Source organism: Fukomys damarensis, unplaced genomic scaffold, assembly GCF_012274545.1.
Source record: "Fukomys damarensis isolate Sample0158 unplaced genomic scaffold, DMR_v1.0_HiC HiC_scaffold_15, whole genome shotgun sequence".
NCBI classification, from domain to species: Eukaryota; Metazoa; Chordata; class Mammalia; order Rodentia; family Bathyergidae; genus Fukomys; species Fukomys damarensis.
The window spans coordinates 4,061,275-4,079,922 of NW_022900927.1; the positions used below are offsets into that span (position 1 = coordinate 4,061,275).

Here is an 18,648-nt window from a genome sequence, read left to right on the forward strand (position 1 = left end):
AAAGCCAAAATTATCAAGACTTTAATTAGACAGCTTCATATTAACTGCTATTGACATTCTGGGAAGAAAGGTGACCAACGCTTATTTTCAAACTAAGAATTTATTAATATGTTGATCCTTCTTATTCTTTTAGGATGTTAATATGCAGCTGAATGACATAATGAACAGCGTGTATCGAATAATAACTCGTTATACTGCTCTCGATCTTAACTCATCTTCTGAAAGAAAGAGCTCCTATATAGAATCTAGGAAAACACGGAGAAATCTTTTACTGGAGAAAGTGACTACTTATGCTAAGGCTGCTGATCTTAGAGAAAAGACTCTTGCCTACATTCTGGCCTGGTTGGAAGAATGGAGTAAGTTTCCATAAGTGATTCAGAGGAAAACTACAAGGTTAATAAACAAAAATGATACAGAAGAGAAAGGTACAGGTAAAATCTGAAGGTCTGATCAGCCTAAAGAATACACGAGAGGTTATTTAGGGAACAGCTGTCCTCTGCTCCAGGAAGAACAAAACAAAACCCCAAAGACAAGCTTATTCCCCTAGTGCCATTGCAGTGCCCTTAACTTTTCTTCCAGCAGGCCTGCACGGCCAGTGCCCCGAGGGTTGTATTCCCTTGCCTGGAGAATTTTCCACCAAGGAGCTGCATGTCTCCTCCCCTGCTCAACTCCTACTTGAAAGTGAGGTGCTCTCTGAAGATATCCCCCATTCCTTACCACCAGCCATTCTCTACTGCCTTTTACCTTTCTTAAATTTTGTCTCTACGATCAGTATCTGACATACCATATAACTGACTTTTCTTGTTTTTCTTTTCTTTTCATTTTTATTTTTTGTCTGTCTCCTTTCTATTAGAAGGTTAGCAGTATTGATAGGGAAAACTTCGATAAATAGCAAAAACCTATAAAGTGTTACAATGTAAAGTGGCTTCTGCTGTCTCTAACAGCAGTTTGTTTAGCTCAGAACTAATAGGCACCAATTGCTGAATGAAGCATTTGGTCTGACCCTGAGATAACTGGGCACAGCAAGGTCTTGAGCTCCCATAGAGACTGAAGCCACCTGATCGTAAAAGTGTCGAGATAAAAAGGACCACTGCCAACATTCCCTCCTGTGACCCTGAACACCCCTTTCCTATGGACTAGAATAGATAACAAGGTGAATCTTTTTTTTGGGGGGGGGTTGAGACAGGGTCTCACTATGTAGTTGAGAATGACCTGGAACTCACTATGTAGTCCAGGCTAGACTCGAATTCATAGCGATCCTCCTGCCTCAGCCTCCCGAGTGCTGGGTAATTATAGGAGTGTGCCACCACACCCAACAACTAGGCAAATCTTAAATGTAAACTCCCCAACTGCAAAGAACTGTGGTGTCTGGGTTGAAAAGATTAACTATTCTGTGACTGTGATTTGAACTGTGAGAATGAAATGTAACCACCCAAATGAAATCAAGGCTGTAAAACCCTATAAAAGGAGGAGTTGTAACCCAGTGCGTCTTTGATCTAGGCACGGCTTATGTGTGATCGGCCCTTATCGATAAATAAATTTATTATTTTACTTCCATTCTGCTGCCTCTCTGTGTGTCACTTACTGATTCCTTCCATAACAGTATGAGGTCAGGGAACTTACTTTATTTAATGCTATACCTACAACATCTAAAATTATACAAGACAGAATAGACATTGATGGAATTAAAGAATGGATAAGCTAAGAACACAGGGAAAAAGGAATTTTATTTTATTGCAAGAAGTAATGCACTCATATTTTAGATACTGCGTTTTCTCTGAATTAGGAAAATAAACCAAATAGATTTTTTTTTCTTTTTTTTTGTGGTACCGGAGATCAAACTCGGGCCTTTGTGCTTGCAAATCAGGCAGCAGAATCACTGAGCCAAATCCCCAGCCCTAGACAGATATTTCTAACCTGATTCATATTTTCATGTACTGCTTAGCCTTTCAGTCCAACTCTCTTCCTTTACAATTTCTTCACAGAGAAAAGGCTCAAGATATCAGAGTAACAGTTAGTGCAAGATAACTATATTCTCCAATAATACTATATTAAATAATTGCCTAGTATTATAAGCCTATGTTATAATTTATTTTTCTGCACACAAATACTTTTTTTATTCTCTTCAAGGTTCCATTTTGTCTGAGATAACTATAATTGATGTTGATGAGCACCACCACTGGATAGCACAAATGGAGATGTTTCCAGACATGTTAAAAGCTATTAACAACAATGTCAAGATACTGTGTAAAATTAGTGAATCTTTCCTCGAAGAAAAGAAGAAACAAAAGAAAAAAATGTGTAAGATGCTTTATTAATTGGAAATAGTTTGAATTTTTCTAAAACTATAGATTTTTTTTTTGGAGACAGGGTCTCACTATGTAGCCCAGGCTGGTCTTGAACTCACTGCGATCCTCCTGCCTCAGCCTCCCAAGTGCTGGGATTACAGGCATGCGCCACCACGCCTGGCTAAAAATATAGATTTATTCCTTCATATTAAGTGCACAAATGTTTGAGTAAACTTACATAGTTGTGCAATGATCACCACAATCCAATTTTAGAGCATTTCCATTTTTCCAATAAGATCTTCCATGCTCATTTGCAATCTGTCTTCACTCTCACCCACTGCCCCAGACTACCACTGACCTACTTTGTCTGCTTGCTTTTTCAAGATATTTCATACAAATAAAATCATATTACATGCTGTATTTTTTTTTTTTTTTTTTTTTTTTGTACCGGGGATCAAACTTGGGTCCTTGCGCTTGCGATGCAGGCGGCAGAACCACTGAGCTAAATCCCTGGCTATATGTTGTTTTTTAATGTTTGCCCTTTTTTGTTCTGTACTGGAAAGCAAACTTGCACTTTCCAGGCAGGTGCAGCTCTGCTGAGCTACTTCCTTAGCCCTAGTGTCTGCCCTTTTTAAATGAGCATAATGCTTCTGAGTTTTAGCCATGTGATAATATGTATGGCAGTCTCTTCCTTTCTATTGCTAATTATATATGGTTGTTTGGATATGTCATATTTTGTTGGGCTATTTACCAGTTGATGGACATTTGAATTATTTACTTATTTGTTTGTATATTTATTTATTTATTTATCGAGACAGGGTCTCATTGTGTAGTTCAGGCTGGCCCTGAACTCACTATGTGACCCAGGCTATTCTCAAACTTGTGGCGATCCTCCTGCTTTAGCTTCCCAAATTCTGGGATTGTAGGTGTGTGCCACCACGCCCAGCTAATAAAGTTGTTATAAACACACATTTTCATTTATTTTGTGTACACAGCTGAGGGATAGAATTGCTGAATCAAGTGGTAAATTCAACTGTTTTCCAAAGTGACCACTAGAACATATTCCCAGTGGTAATGTATGACAGTTCCAGTTTTCCACAGCCTCAACAGTTGCCATTTTTTGTCTGTTTTTTAAAATTATAGACATTCTAGTAGTAAGTGTAAAGCAATATCATTTGGGATTTTAGTTTGCATTTCCCTAGTAATTTTGTTTGTTTCATTTCTTCATCGTACTATGTCTCCGGGATCTTTTCTTCTTTCTTTCTTTCCTTTTCTTTCTTTTCTTCTTCCTCTTGTTATTGTTGTTGTTGTTGTTGTTGCTTTTAATAGGTATTGATTGGACTGTGGGGTTACTCATCAGTTGATTGATCCATAGCTGAATATATTGTGAGGAGGGCCTGGTTCTAGGAGGTGAATCACTGGGGAGTGTAACCTGAGGGAATAAGTTTGCCTCCAGCTCTTCCTCTTCAGTCCTCCTCTTCTCCTCCTTCCTCTCCACCTCTTTCTCCTCCCCTCCCCCTCCCTCTCCTTCTCCTTCTCCTTCTCCTTCTCCTTCTCCTTCTCCTTCTTCTTCTTTCTTCTTCCTCCCTCTTCTTCTTCTTTCTTTTTCAGGGGTCAAACTCAGGACCTTATGTGTGCAAGGAGGCATGGCTCCACTGAGCTAAATCCCTGTCCCTCCAGTATCTTTCTTTATTTCTTTAGTATTTTAAAACAGGATCTCACTAAGTTGCTATGTTGCCCACACTGAGCTCAAACTTGTGATCCTCATGCCTGTCTCTCACAGAGTGCTGGGATTATTGAGGTGTGGTATTACTCCTGACTGGAAAAGGAAATTCCTTTTGACCTGAAGGATTTCTTTGATCTTTCTTGTAAGTCAAATCTGTTAGCAAAATGTATTCTCATTCTTTACCTAGGAATATCTTGATTTCACTTTCACTGTTATTTATTAATTTATTTTTTTACATGTGTATCAAATTTTCACTGCATTTAGAAGTGTTTGTTATCATGGACCATACTGAATTGAATTGAAATGGGAAATAAGAGCTAGGAAAGAGCAAAATCAGACATCTTTATACTTCATGGTAATCATTTTCCCCTAAGTCTTGTTTCTCTACAGAAAAGATAACAAAGACTGAGCTATAAAAATGACTGTGGGCCAGGGGTGGGGGGTGATTAGGGGCAAAATGGGAGCAGAAGGGGCTGTGGATCACTTAGACATCCTTCCAGACACACTGACGGACATACACATGTCATCTGTGATGTAGGAGACACCGCCATGCAAAACTCTTCATGGGAGGATTTGAAGTATTTTCCAATGATTCTTTGGCATCTCCAGAATTTTCTTTCACAGAGGGTGGGTTAGAATAGGTTGTCCATGCTTTGCTGAGATCTCTTTTTCTTAGTCACCTTGCCAGCCAGATGATAAAGGCTAGAAGATGAAGAACGCAGTGGCCATGATCGCCCCTGGAAAGAAGAGGGGGTTGTAATCACTTTCCGCGATCACTGAGAAACTTTGGTTTAATTTTGGACACATTGGACTATGACTGGATCACATTCCAAATGGTCCACAAATAGTTTTCTTCTCTCCAATTAGTTCAGTTCCTTCTGAGCAATTAAAGGTACAAACAGAAGTAAAGCTGAACTTGGCCAGGGGGTAACTACAGTCCCCAGTCCCCAAATCAGGCGCTGTAAAAGACTCACATGGGATCACTCGACAAGCTGGTTTTAGAGAGGAACATAGTATCACACAGCACAGTTGCAAGTGTAATTATTGATGACTTCCACACACTCGCCATGGCCTCTGAATAACCTGGGTTTGCAAGAAGCTGTGCAGCACAGAGCTGCCTTCCGTTTGTGACAGGCATCAGCATTGTACTTTCCCGAGTCTTGGGACCTCTTGATGTGGATCTCTACGCAGGCCTCCTTGGACTTCTTGTTTTTGGGCTCCCCAACTCCCCAGTTCTCCACTCCTTAGTGAGGGGCTTCTTGGTTCCCACCCACGTCCACATATATCCACCTTTATTTTATTTTATGGTTTTTTTTTTGTTGTTGTTGTTGTTTTGAGACAGGGTCTCACTATGTAGTTGAGAATGCCCTGGAACTCACTACGTAGCCCAGACTGGTCTCAAACTCACAGCCATCCTCCTGACTCAGCCTCCCAAGTGCTGGGGTTACAGGTGTGTGCTACCACGCCCGGCTCACCTTCACCTTTAAATAAACTAATTTTTAGAGGAGTGTTAGGTTTTGAGAAAAAAATAGAATTTCCTGGGCTGGGGATTTGGCTCAGAGGCTCTGCTGCCCTGCTTTGCAAGATCAAGGACCCAAGTTTGATCCCTGGTACAAAAAAAAAAAAAAAAGAGTTCCATAAATCTCTCCACTTCCCCCTCTTATTCATATCTTACATTGGCATATACTTGTTATAAGAATATTTTTTCTTTTGAAGCACTAGGAACTAAACCCACAGCCCTATGCATGCTAGGCAAGCATGCTACCACGGAGCAACATCCCCATCCCTTTTCATTTTGAAATAGAATCTTACTAAGTTGCCAAGACTAGCCTTGAACTTGTGATTCTCCTGCCTCAGCCTTCTGAATAGCTGGGGTTACAGATGTGCACCACCTAACTATGCTTCCATAACTTGTATTAAGAAATCAGTATTGGGCCGGGCATGGTGGCTCACACCTGTAATCCCAGCACTTGGGAGGCTGAGGCAGGAGGATCACTGTGAGTTCGAGACCAGCCTGAACTACATAGTGAGTTCCAGATCAGTCTCAACTACATAGTGAGAACCTATCTCAAAAAAAACCAAAAAAACAAAAAACCCAAAAATCAGTATTGGAACATTATTATTAACTAAATTCCATAATTCAGAATTTCATACTTTTGTATGTTTCAGATGATCATCTTTATTTGTCATATCTATTTAGCACCCCCTCCAATGGGGATTGAATCCAGAACCCAAGCTCTTTACACTGAGCTATAACCCTAGCTCTTTAAAATTTTAAAATTTTGAAATAGGATCTCTCTAAATTTCCCAGGCTGGACAAGAGCTTCTGATTCTTCTGCCCCGGCCTCCCAGAGTGCTTGGATTACAGATGTGCACCATCATGCCCAGCTGTTTAGTTTCATTTGACTGTGACAATTTCTCAGACTTTTCCTTATGTTGATGTCCTTGGCAGCTTTCAGGAGTATGGTCATGTACACTATAGGATGACTCTTTATTGGAATTTGTCTGATTTTCCATGGTTAGCCTGGGATTGTGGTTTTTGTTGTTGTTGTTTTTGTTTTTTGGTACCAGGGATCGAACTCGGGTCCTTGTGCTTGTGAAGCAGGTGGCGGAACCACTGAGCTAAATCCCTGGCCCTGTGGGTTTTTAGAAGAATGAGGACAGAGGTAAAATGCTATTTTCATCATCGTGCCACATCAAGGGTAGATTTATGATTTGATGTTGACCTTTATGCCTGCTAAGGTGATCAAATTTCTCCAATGTCCCCCTTCCCCTTCTCATATTGTAATTTTTGGAGGAAAGTCTGTGTGTGAAGCCAACACCTAAGGAATGGGAATCCCACCTTGTGCTTCTGAGGCAGGCATGGCGCTGCTGAGCTAAATCCCCAGCCTTGTTCTTTTAGAGTGCAGTATCTACATAAATTATTTGAAATTCTTACATATGGGAGGATTGTCTTTTCTGTCTTATTTATTTACTCATTATTTGTATATGTAAAAGTGGACTCATGGATATCTTACACACTGGATTATAACCCAATACTACTTTATTTTCTTGGTCAAGATGTCCCAACTTTGGCCACTGAGTGCTCTTTCTGATCTTGTGCCCCTTTGACAAACCCCTATCCATGTTAGTTTTGTTTTTGTTTGCTTGCTTGCTTTAGTACTTTCTTACTTCCCACAAGATAAATGCTTTAGATTTATGTTGTATGTTTCCTGCCCCAGTTCCAGGATCAACTATTTCTCTAAGGAGTTCTGGTTCCTTTTAGTGAGAAAATCAAGGTCTATGTGCTTGGTATACTCATTACTACTGGGGTTTCATTTCTTTTGGCCTCTCTCAGGTGACAGAAAAGAAATATGTATACAATAGCCCCCTGGATATAAAGATATCTATTAATACTTTTGTAGATAATCATTTGCAACTAACAGCTAAATATAAGTACTGTGTTTACTGCTGGGGTCAGTGGTGTATGTCCATTAATCCCAGCACTAAGGAAGGCTGAGGTAGGAGGATTGTGAGTTCAAGTCTTGCCTGGGCAATTTAGCAAGACTGGTTCTCAAAATAAAAATTAAAAGGGGCTGAGGATGTAGCCCAGCTGGGTTCAATCCCCAGTACCACCAAAACAAGTGAACACACAGTTTTTATTGATGGCTCCAGCTCTAATCCACATGGATTATTCTACCAGTTTCTTTCCTTTGCTTATTTGTAAATTCCCAAATAGTTAGCATTTTGGTTTGGATATTAAATTTCCCTGAAAAGTTTAGGTGTTGAAGGCTGGGGCCTGGGCTGATGGCACCACCGGGAGGTGGTACAAATTTAGGAGGTGGGACCCAGTTAGAGGAAATGGGTCACAAGAGGTGTGGCCTTGACAGGATATTAGAACTGTGGCTCCCTTTTCTCTCTCTAACTGGCCTCCATGAGGTTAGCAGCTTTGTTTGTTTTTTTTTTTGAAATCTTTTTTCTGATAAGCCCAGCAGCAGTGGGCCCTCTCAGAGACAATTTCTATTGACTGCTTTTCCCTCCCATTTATATGTCACATTTTCTTGCATGTTTCTTTTATGTTGACAAACAGATGCTTTAGAAGCTTGAGGTTCAGCATCAGGTTGTTTAACTGAGCTCACTCTGTTTTCCTAATATCAATATTCACTGCTATGGGCAGGGTGTGGTGGCGCATGCCTGTAATCCCAGCACTTGGGAGGTTGAGTCAGGAGGATCACTGCAAGTTTGAGACCAGCCTGGGCTACATAGTGAGTTCCAGGTCAGTCTCAACTACATAGTGAGACCCTATCTCAAAAAACAAAACAAAATAGTCACTGCTATGAATTTCCCTTATAAAACTGCTTTCATTGTGTCCCATAGATTCTGGTATGTTGTATTGACATTGTCATTTAATTATAGAAACTGTCTGATTTTTTCTTTAACTTATTGTGTGCTGTTCATTTTCCATGTGCTCATGAAATTCTTGTGGTTTCTTTACTATTGATCTCCAATTTCATTGCACTATTGTCTGATAATGTGCAGGAGATAACTTCAATTTCTTTGCACTTACTTAAACATATTCTATGAACAAGTATGTAGTCTATTTTGGAGAACAAGCCATGTGTAGCTGAAAAGAATGCATATTCTGATTTTGTGGAGTGGAACACTCTGTAAACATCTGTTCATTTATTCAATACTTTGAGTTCTAGTATTTTGTTGTTTATTTTTTGTCTAGATCAATGTGACAGTGGGGTATTGAGGTCCCCCACTACTCTTGTATTAGTGATTATTTGATTTTTCATGTCAATTAGTGTTTGTTTTATATAGTTGGGTACACTACTGTTTGGTGAAATATATGTTTATGATTGTCATCTCTTCCTCTTGAATTGTTCCCTTTACAAGGATGTAGTATCCTTATTTGTCCCCCTTCATCAGTGTTGATTTGAAATCCACTTGATCTGCAAGGAGTATAGCTACTCCTGCTTTTTTGGGGGGGTGGTTCCTGTCCACATGGAGTATTGGTTTCCACACTTTAACTTTCAGTCTATGAGGTTTTTGTTTTTGTTCTTGTTTTTTTTTTTTTTTTTTTTTTTTTTTTTTGGTATTGAGGATCAAACTTGGAACCTTGGCCTTGTGAGGTAGGCAGTGGAACCACTGAGCTAAATCCCTGGCCCCTATAAGTTTATTTTTGAATTAAGTATGTTTCTTGTATAAAACATATTGTTGGATCTTACTTCTTGACCCATTCTGCCAGTCTATTTCTTTTGGTTGGTGAATTGAGACCATTAGCATTGATGGTTATAACTGATACGTATTGACTTATCTTTGTCATGACCTTTTCTTTTTGTTGGATTCTCCCCCTTTGCATTTAATTTCTTGTCATGCCTGATGGATTCGTTCCACTCGGCTTCCTGGGATTGTGAGGATATTGTTTAAAATTTTTTGGAGTGCTGGTTTGGTTATTCACGAAGTTCCTCAGGTGCTCTTTGTAATGAAAGTATCTTATTTCTCCATCAATTTTAAAAAATAATTTTGGGCCAGGGATTTAGCTCAGTGGTTCCACTGCCTGCCTCAAAATTACAAGGTCCTGAGTTCGATCTCCAGTACCAAAAAAAAAAAGGATTGTAAAAGAGTTTTGCAGGGTACATCAATCTGGGTTGGAGGCTGTTTTCCTTTTGGGGTTTAAATTCGTCACTCCAAGCTCTTCTTGCCTTGAGGGTTTGTGTTGAGAAGTCTGTTATGATTCTAATGGGCTGTCCTTTGTATGTGATTTGTTTCTTTTCTCTAACTGCTTGTGGAATTTTGTTCTTCTGTTGAGTTTCTGAAATCTTAAACTATTCTATGCCTGTGTGTAGATTATTTTTGATCATGGCTAGTTGAAGTCCTATATGCCTCACTTACCTGTATATCAAATTACTTTCCTTTGCTTGGGAAGTTTTCTGCCATTACTTCTGTGAATAGTGTTTTTTTTAATGTCATCTGCACTCTCTCCTGTTTCTTCATTGACTCCAATCAGTCTTATGTTATTCTTTGCAAAGTCTAGCAGCTGCTGGATTGATTTCTCGTGGTCCCTTACTATTTTTTTGTGGGGAGTACCGGGGATTGAATTGAGGTCTTTGTGCTTGCAAGGCAGGAGGCGAAACCACTGAGCTAAATCCCTGGCCCCAGTCCCTTACTATTTTTAAGAAATTTTTCCTTTCCTCGTCACTAACTGCAATCCTATCTTCTATATCTGAAATTCTGCCCTCACACTGGCTCATTCTGCTATGTAAACTTTTAGTAGAGTTTTTAATCTCCTGGAAATCTGTTTGCATCTGTTTCATGTATCCCATTTGTTTCCTATGTTGGGATTCCATCATGTTCTTCAGCTCTTCTATTTTTTAAAATCTGTGTCTGCTCTACATTTATTAATCATTCCTTGCACTATGGGCACAATCTCTGTTGTTATCTGAGAAATTATTTCTGATTTGATTTTTTTGAGATCCTTTTTCATTGCCAGTTCAGGGAGTCCAGTGTGGTTGAGTATCAGATTGTTCCATCTCTTTGCCCTTTGGGGTTGCCTTAGGTGATCTGGAAGTCTGGTTTTGAGACTTATTTACATGTCTTCTCACTTCAACAGATGCAGCCTGCTGTGCCCTTGTTGAGGCAACTTTTCGCTCCCCCAGTGGTCTTCAATTCTCAGCAAGCCACCAAATGGCTTTTTCTCTGCTGCTCACCAGGGCACCAATCTTGGGTTCAGAATTGTTGCCTTCTGGATCCCTGAGCTGACCTGTTGTCTGGGTGGGCTTCTGGCTGGGGCCTGTGCACACTTGGGATGATATCTAGGTGTGCCTCTGGCTAAGGCCTATCCTCTTATGTAGCTGGAAGGGCCTTTGGCGGTGGGCTGTGCACCCCAGTTCCTGGTGTCTGAGTAGGCTTATGGCTAGGGTCTCTGTGCACTTATTGATGGTATTGGGTGGGCCTCTGGCTGATGCTTATGCACCTGTGGGGCTCTTTTCCAGGTGGGGCTTTGGCTTGCAGATGGTGTTGGGGCACGGCCCTGGCTGGATGTGCCTGTGGCTGCACTGCTCTGGTCCACACCACTGCTTGCTGAGAGCTGCACTCACTTTCCATCAGTATTGGGGTGGGCCTCTGGCTCTAGATGCTTTAGATGCTGCATATATTGTAGCAACTCTTAAGTTCTGATCCCCTTTATTCGTCTAGGGTTTGTTTTTGTTGCCTTTATTTTTTTAGCGCCTGGACTAATTTAATGGAGTCTCTCCCACGGTGTGAAGTCACTAATCTCTCTGCTCAGCTCTCTTCTTTTCTTTCCCCCTAGGGTCATTCTTGGATCTGTATAATTTAATAATCACTCAGTGCTTAGCCAACCATTAGTTCAGTAAGGCTTCCACTTGCAAATCAATTTGTGTGTGGGTTAAGGATTTTTATTTTTTCCTATACCACAGATTAAACCCAGGGAGACTCCACCACTAAGCTACATCTTCACCTCCTACTTTTTTTTTTTTTTTTTTTTTTTGGTACTGGAGATCAAACTAAGGTCTTTGCACTTGCAAGGCAGGCAGTGGAACCACTGAGCCAAATCCCCGGCCCACCTCTCACTATTTTTTGAGACAAGACCTCCCTACATTGCCCAGGCTGACCTCAAACTTGCCACCCTCCTGCCTTAGTCTCTACTATAAGTGTACAGCACCACCTTGCTGACTTACCTCCAGATCAAGTCATCCCCCTCAGACAGCACAATTGTTAATGTTCGCATCCTGCCTTGCTGTGGTACAACTTAAGGCTATGGATCTTATGGTAGGGTAAGGGTGTTGGGAACAGAAACAGCTCCAAGTTTCTAGACTCCTAGTGTTTTTTACTGAGACTTAGTAATTTTTTAAAACAATACTCCTCAATTTGCTGTATGCCTTCAGTCAATTTCCAAAGTCCTGGTTGAGTTTTGTTTAGTTTTTTGTTATTGTTGGGTTTTTTTGTTTTGTTTTGTTTTTTAATTTTGAGACAGAGTCTCACTATATAGTTGAGGTTGACCTGGAACTCACTATGTAGCCCAGGCTGGTCTCGAACTCACAGCGATCCTTCTGCCCCTCAGCCTCCTGAGTGCTGGGATTACAGGCGTGCGCCACCATGCCTGGCTGTCGAGTTTTATTATTGCTTCCAGGGGAAAATTTTTTTACTGTGTTTCTCACTCAGCCATTTTGGAAGTCGCTTCAGGTATTCATCTTCTATTTACTGATTAATGGCCCTTCTGAAAGAATCAAAATTATCTTTGATTCTGAAAAAACTGAGAGACAGAAACCCACACACAAAAAAATGGAAAGCATTTAGCATAATCAAAGCCAGAGGAAAGTTTTGGCTTACATTTTATCTAATCCCAAATTTATACTGAAAGTAAGTTGAGGTAATAGCTGAGTTAGTTTTCTAAACCCTTGAAATAGATGATCTAGCTGATTATGGAAAAAGAGTCATTCTTCCTAAAATAATAGTGTTTATTTTGGGGCTAAAGTTTTCTGATGAATCTTTATCTTAATTTAGGCTAAATTATTTAGGCTTAAACATAGAACACAACATGAAAAAAGGAATGCAATTTCATTGTTTTTATGGGTTTTTCCCCCCCAGTAACTAGAAGTAGTCTATGGAAATCTTGGAAAGAAAGAGCTATAAAGCTACCTGCAACAGCCCATGCTTTAAGACCAGATCAGATGATTAGTGACCAACTTGCAACAAAAACAAAGGTTTCAGAAATTCAAGATATGCTACAGGAACTTATAGGCACATCAATGTTCAACACATTAGAAAACAATGCTATTAAATACATATCATCAACAATAATAAACTTTTCTAAAGCCTTGAATACACTAAATGATGAATTAAAAATAGTTAACTTCCAAAATATCAGTATGTATGTAGATGAAGCAAGAGAAGAAGAAAACGATCTCTCCCTGAAGATAATCCAAGATCTTAGTGAACAAAATGAAATGCTTACTCAGAGACTTAAAGACGCAGAAGAAAAATGTGAACAACTTATTCGATCCAAAGTTGTTTCAGGACACCGAGCATACATATCATCACCCACATTCTCAACCTTGAAAATGCCACCTGGACTCTCTCCACAGTCATCCATGACCACAGAGGACACTATGGATGGTATTTTAACCAAAGAATTTGAAAATATTATAGATGAATCCCAAAGAAAAGGGACTAAAGGCACCGGGATAAAGTGGGATTCAGCTATTTCATACACAGCTCAAGTTGAAATGACTCCAGATTTAACTGAACAGCAATATATTTTACCTGAAAAAAAGCGGAAAATTCCTTCTCAAGATACTCCTGGAGATAACATATCACTGAAAAAAGATGATAATGATCAAAAAGATGGGGCTGGCGCGTACTCATCACAAAACAGAAAGCTCACAAAAGACCCACATCCACAAGAGACCTCTGAATCAAATCTGAGTACTAGTAAAGATGAACAAAAAGCCTCAGAGGCCAAACCTAGTCAATACTCTGAACTACAATCCCAGGAAAAGAAGAGAAAACGAAGAAAATCATCTTCCGAAGCCAAACCAAAGTCATCTACTGAATCAAAAAGACAACATATCTCTTCTATGGAAACAAAGAGCCAAGATCAGAAAAGTGGAAAAAGTATGCGGGAGCAACTCAGAAAGTTCAAACCTGAATATTCGCTTAGGAAAGGTCCAGTTCCATCAGAGACCAAAGTAGAACCCACCACTAAGTCAATGGACAAAGACACCAAAAGTGAACTGAATATCCTAACAGACCCATTCAGGATGATCAAGCCTGGTTTCACCTCTGAGCCCCAGAAAGCTGAAATGAAAGGAAAGCAAAATCAAGTCTTTTTGGGAACTACCACAAACAAAGAAGAAAAAACTGAAGAGAAAGGAATGTTACTCTTCACTAAAGAAGCTCAGTCTCAGCAACTTGCTAAATTACAGTCAAAGATCACTAAAGAGACTCCAGACAGCAAAAGTGAACAGAGTAACCTAGAATTATTTCAAAAAGCTATACTGGCTTTCCTAAAAGAAAAAATTGATAACACAGGAAAGCCTTTTGATAAAAAGAGTGTATTGAAGGAAGAAGAGTTACTTATAAAAGCAGAAGGTGGAAAATTGGGAGTCATAAAGGCAAAAATGGAGGAATATTTCCAAAAAGTAGCTGAAACTGTGACTAAAATATTGAGAAAATACAGAGATATACAAATGGAAGGACAACTTGGAGAGAAACCTATAAAGCAAAAACAAGGAGTCTCATTTACACCAGGATTGCACTTTCAGGAGTCGTCAATTAATGAAAAGTCTAAAATTAGCTCCTTCCTCTCAAATGAGAGCACAGACCCAATAATTAACAATTTAATACAAATGATCTTGGCTGAAATGGAAAGTGAAAGAGATGTTCCAAAAGTTTTGATAACAGGAAAAAGTCACAAGGAGAAAGGGAAAAAGGAGCAGGAGAAATATTTGCAAGAAGGTCAAGGCCAGATGTCTGGTGTGGATCTTAGATATGATCAAGTAGAAGTAAAAAATCTCTGGAAGGAGAGCTATAAGATAATGAAGGATTTGGAGGAGAAAAAGGCATCGCTCCAGATGAAGGAGGGAAAGCATGGGCAACAGGAGCAGAAACACTGGCAGAAAGAAGAGGTGTGGAGGGAACAGCAGACTCAGCAGGATGAGAAACAAAAACAATGGGAAAGTGAGAGAGAAGAGCAGAAGCCAAAGCAGCAGCAGCTAGAAGCATGGAAGCAAAAGGTAAAAGAACAAGGAGTGCCCTTGGAAGAGAAGGAAAGAGAAAAGATCCAGCAGGTTCAGAAGAAAATGAGGCGTGAGGACCTGAAAATGAGTAGGGAAAAAGATGAGGAGAGACAAAAGTTGAGCAGAGTGATAGAGGACCTCAAAAAGCAGAGACAGAGCACAGCACAGTATCAGATGAAGAAAGAACCTGAAGACTTAGCAAAAATGATCACACAAAGTCCAGTGATATTATCACCAAGGGGGAAGAGCACATTGAAAAATAAAACCCAGTTGTACCAAGAAAGAAAGAGCCAAAGGAATCTCAAGACATTACAGAGTCTTCCAGACGGAAAGCACCCCATAACAGTCAATGCTCCCACCTCCACCCAGTCCTCTCCAACTGGGCCCACTCTTGTTTCTGGGCACCCTCTCACAAAATACATCACTCTCAGTCCTCCGCAGGCACTGGCACTGGGGATCACTCCCACCCCTCAGGAGGTTCAGCAAACAGAGTTCACCACTGGCTCTGTGATTCCTCAGACTTCGGGTATAACACTCACCTCTGAGCAGGCACAGGCTTTGAGAGCTCCTCTTATGCTTGAACACATTTCAAAAATGCAGATGCCTTTCATAGCAGAACAGGCACAGGAAGTAGGCACCATAAGAACTCAGGAACAAGCTCAAGCATCTAGGCTCCCTATTACCCTTATACAGGCACAGAAACTAAAGGAATCTGTCATACCAGAAATAACTCAGGCAATTCAGACCCCATCAACAACTAAAAAGTCACAGATACTTGGAGTTCCTATTACCCAAGGGAGAACGGAGGCCTTGAGAATTTCTCATACCCCGCAGCAGGCTCAGAATCTGAGGATCACTCTAACCCCCCAGCAGGCTCAGGCTCTGGGGATCACTCTGACCCCTCAGCAAGTTCAGGCACAAGGGATCACTCTGACCCCTCAGCAGGCTCAGGATCTGAGGATCACTCTGAGCCCTCAACAGGTTCAGGACCTGGGGATCACTCCGGCTATTCAGAAAGTTCAAGCTCAAGAGATCACTTTGACCCCTCAGCAGGCCAAGAACTTAGGAATCCCTCTGATCCCTCAGCAGGCTCAGGTGCAAGGGATTCCTTTGACCCCTCAGCAGGCCCAGGACTTAGAGATCACTCTGACCCCCCAACAGGTTCAGGACCTGGGGATCACTACGGCTGTTCAGAAAGCCCAGGCCCAAGGGATCCCTCTGACTCCTCAGCAGGCCCAAGATCTGGGGATCACTTTGACCCCTCATCAGGTTCATGCTCAAGGGATCACTCTGACCGCTCAGCAGGCCCAGGACCTGGGGATCACCCTGACCCCCCAGCAGGCTCAGGCTCAAGGGATCCCTCTGACCCCTCGGCAGGCCCAGGATCTAGGGATCGCTCTGACCCCTCAGGAGGCCCAGGATCTGGGGATCACTCTGACCCCTCGGCAGGCCCAGGACCTGGGGATCACCCTGACCCCTCAGCAGGCTCAGGCTCAAGGGATCACTCTGACCCCTCAGCAGGCTCAGGCTCTAGGGATCACTCTGATCCCTCAGCAGGCCCAGGATCTGGGGATCACCCTGACCCCTCAGCAGATTGAGGCTCATGGGATCACTCTGACCCCTCAGCAAGCCCAGGGCCTGGGGATCACCCTGACTCCTCAGCAGGTTGAGGCTCAAGGGATCACTCTGACCCCTCGGCAGGCCCAGGACCTGGGAATCACCCTGATCCCTCAGCAGGTTCAGGCTCAAGGGATCACCCTGACCCCTCAGCAGGCCCAGGACCTGGGGATCACTCTGACCCCTCGGGAGGCCCAGGATCTGGGGATCACCCTGACCCCTCAGCAGGTTGAGGCTCAAGGGATCACCCTGACCCCTCAACAGGCCCAGGATCTGGGGATCACCCTGACCCCTCAGCAGGTTGAGGCTCAAGGGATCACCCTGACCCCTCAACAGGCCCAGGATCTGGGGATCACCCTGACCCCTCAGCAGGTTGAGGCTCAAGGGATCACCCTGACCCCTCAGCAGGCCCAGGACCTGGGGATCACCCTGACCCCTCAGCAAGTTGAGGCTCAAGGTATTCCTTTAACCCATCAGCAGGCCAAGGACTTAGGGATCACTGTTATCCCTCAGCAGGCCAAGGACCTGGGGATCACTCTCACTCCTCAGCAGAAACAAACTCAATGGATCACACTCACCTCTCAGCAAGCTCAGGCATTTGACACTCCTTTGACCTGGCAAAAGCTTGCCACACTGGCTCCTTCTACTCTTGGACCATTTCAGGAATTGAGGGCATCTTTTTCTACTCAGCGGTCCATTATATCAAGATTATCTCCAAGGCCTAGGCTGCCCCTGACATCTACTCCTCCTACTGAGAAAATCACTTTACCTGGGGTTTCTCCTTTGCAAAAATTAAGACCTCTTCTCAGCCAAACCCCTATTACTCCTGGTAGACACTTAGGAATGAGCATTCTTTCTGCTCCTGGAAGGCTCCTGGGCCCACAGATTCTTCCTGCCTCCAGACAGAAGCTAGTAATTAAAGGTCAAGCTATTCTTACACCATCCCTGGCACTAGAGGTTTCTTCCCCTCCTGGGCATTGCCCATTATCTGGGGCCCCTCCCACTACAGAGCAGCCCCTTCAATCAGAGGCCCTAAACTCCAGTCACTTCTTCATACTTGGAAGCCCTCTGACTTCCGGGCCACCTCTGGATTCTCAGGCCACTGTCATATCTAGAGTCCCTCCCACGTTTGGACAGATTCCCAGACGCTGGGCTCCTCTCTCTCCTGGGCAGCACTTAGTTCCTGGAGTTTCTTCCATGCATAGGGAGGAGCTCCTGGAATCTGAAACCTTAGCCTTCTCTGCACAGTCCCAGGGATTCCAGCCTCCTGCCACCCCTGAGCCATCTCTGCAGACCCCTTCTACTTCCAGGCAGCCTCTGGCACCATGGACTCTTTCCGGGCAAGTTTCCCCATTATGGATCCCTCCCACCCTTAGGCATACCTCCACACTCTGGGCTTCCCCAACCCCCGGGAAGCCTCAGAGAGTTTTGTCTTCTGTCACTCAGAAAAGATTGGCAGTTGTTTCTTCCCTAAAATCTAAATCAGCAGTGGTCCAGGCAAGGACTACAGATTTCAAGGTATCTCAAGCTCCTTTCACCACTAAGAAGGTCCAAATATCAGAGCCTCCTGCCACTTATGAAGAAACCCAGATACTCCAAGATGCTTGTGTCATGGAACCATTTGAAACAATTCAGTCATCTCTCACCAGTTACAGGACACCAGTTTCACAAACCCCTTATACTGATGAGGCGGTCCTTCCCACTTTCATGAAGCCTACATCATTAACTTCTCTTATTACTCAGCTACCCAAAATGCCACAGAGCTCACCTGAAAGGGACCAGAAATCCCAAATCCCCTCTACAGACCAACTCTGGATACTGACCTCAGTTTCAGGTACCAAGAAACCCAAAATGATGGTGCCTCCTTCCTCTCCTAAAGAGCTTATGGAGAAGAGGTATTTTGTTGATGTGGAGGCTCAGAGGAAGAACCTGGTACTATTAAGTCAAGCCACAAAAACTTCTGGACTCCCCTCACAGCAATACACAATGGCTAGGAATCTCATAATTGGAACACTTCATATGGACACAGTTCAACTGGGATACCTTCTCCGAAAGTACATTGCCTATCGGCTGATCCAGTGTGTCAGGTAAATGTAATTATTACATGGTTTTCTTCTTATATGCCTGTAAGTCTACTCATATATGTCAGATCATAGGCTCTAAAACATCCTCTTATAGTAGGTCTGAAGGATGGAAACTTATTTAAAATAGCAAAAGGAAAGGCTGGAGCGGTGGTACACACCTGTAACCCTAGCACTCGAGACTGAGTATAAGG

At 42.3% G+C, this 18,648-nt stretch overlaps 2 protein-coding genes and 1 pseudogene across 5 annotated transcripts in view; 1 reads left to right on the top strand and 2 right to left on the bottom strand.

The window, feature by feature from the left end:
- The window catches only part of Larp4 (La ribonucleoprotein 4), a 167,994-nt gene that overhangs the window by 105,692 nt on the left and 43,654 nt on the right, over window positions 1-18,648 (bottom strand). The window lies entirely within an intron of this gene.
- The window catches only part of Fam186a (family with sequence similarity 186 member A), an 81,655-nt gene that overhangs the window by 33,437 nt on the left and 29,570 nt on the right, over window positions 1-18,648 (top strand). For 3 of the 4 annotated variants that reach the window (XM_010623680.2, XM_010623681.1, XM_010623682.2), the window contains exons 2-4: window positions 134-356; window positions 2,131-2,301; window positions 12,607-18,460. In XM_010623680.2, the coding sequence (XP_010621982.1) occupies window positions 134-356; window positions 2,131-2,301; window positions 12,607-18,460 (6,248 nt within the window). Of the gene's footprint in view, window positions 1-133; window positions 357-2,130; window positions 2,302-12,606; window positions 18,461-18,648 lie in introns of those variants that run through there. The other variant, XM_019207434.1, reaches the window with a different exon arrangement.
- LOC117286161 lies at window positions 3,513-5,296 on the bottom strand (annotated as a pseudogene).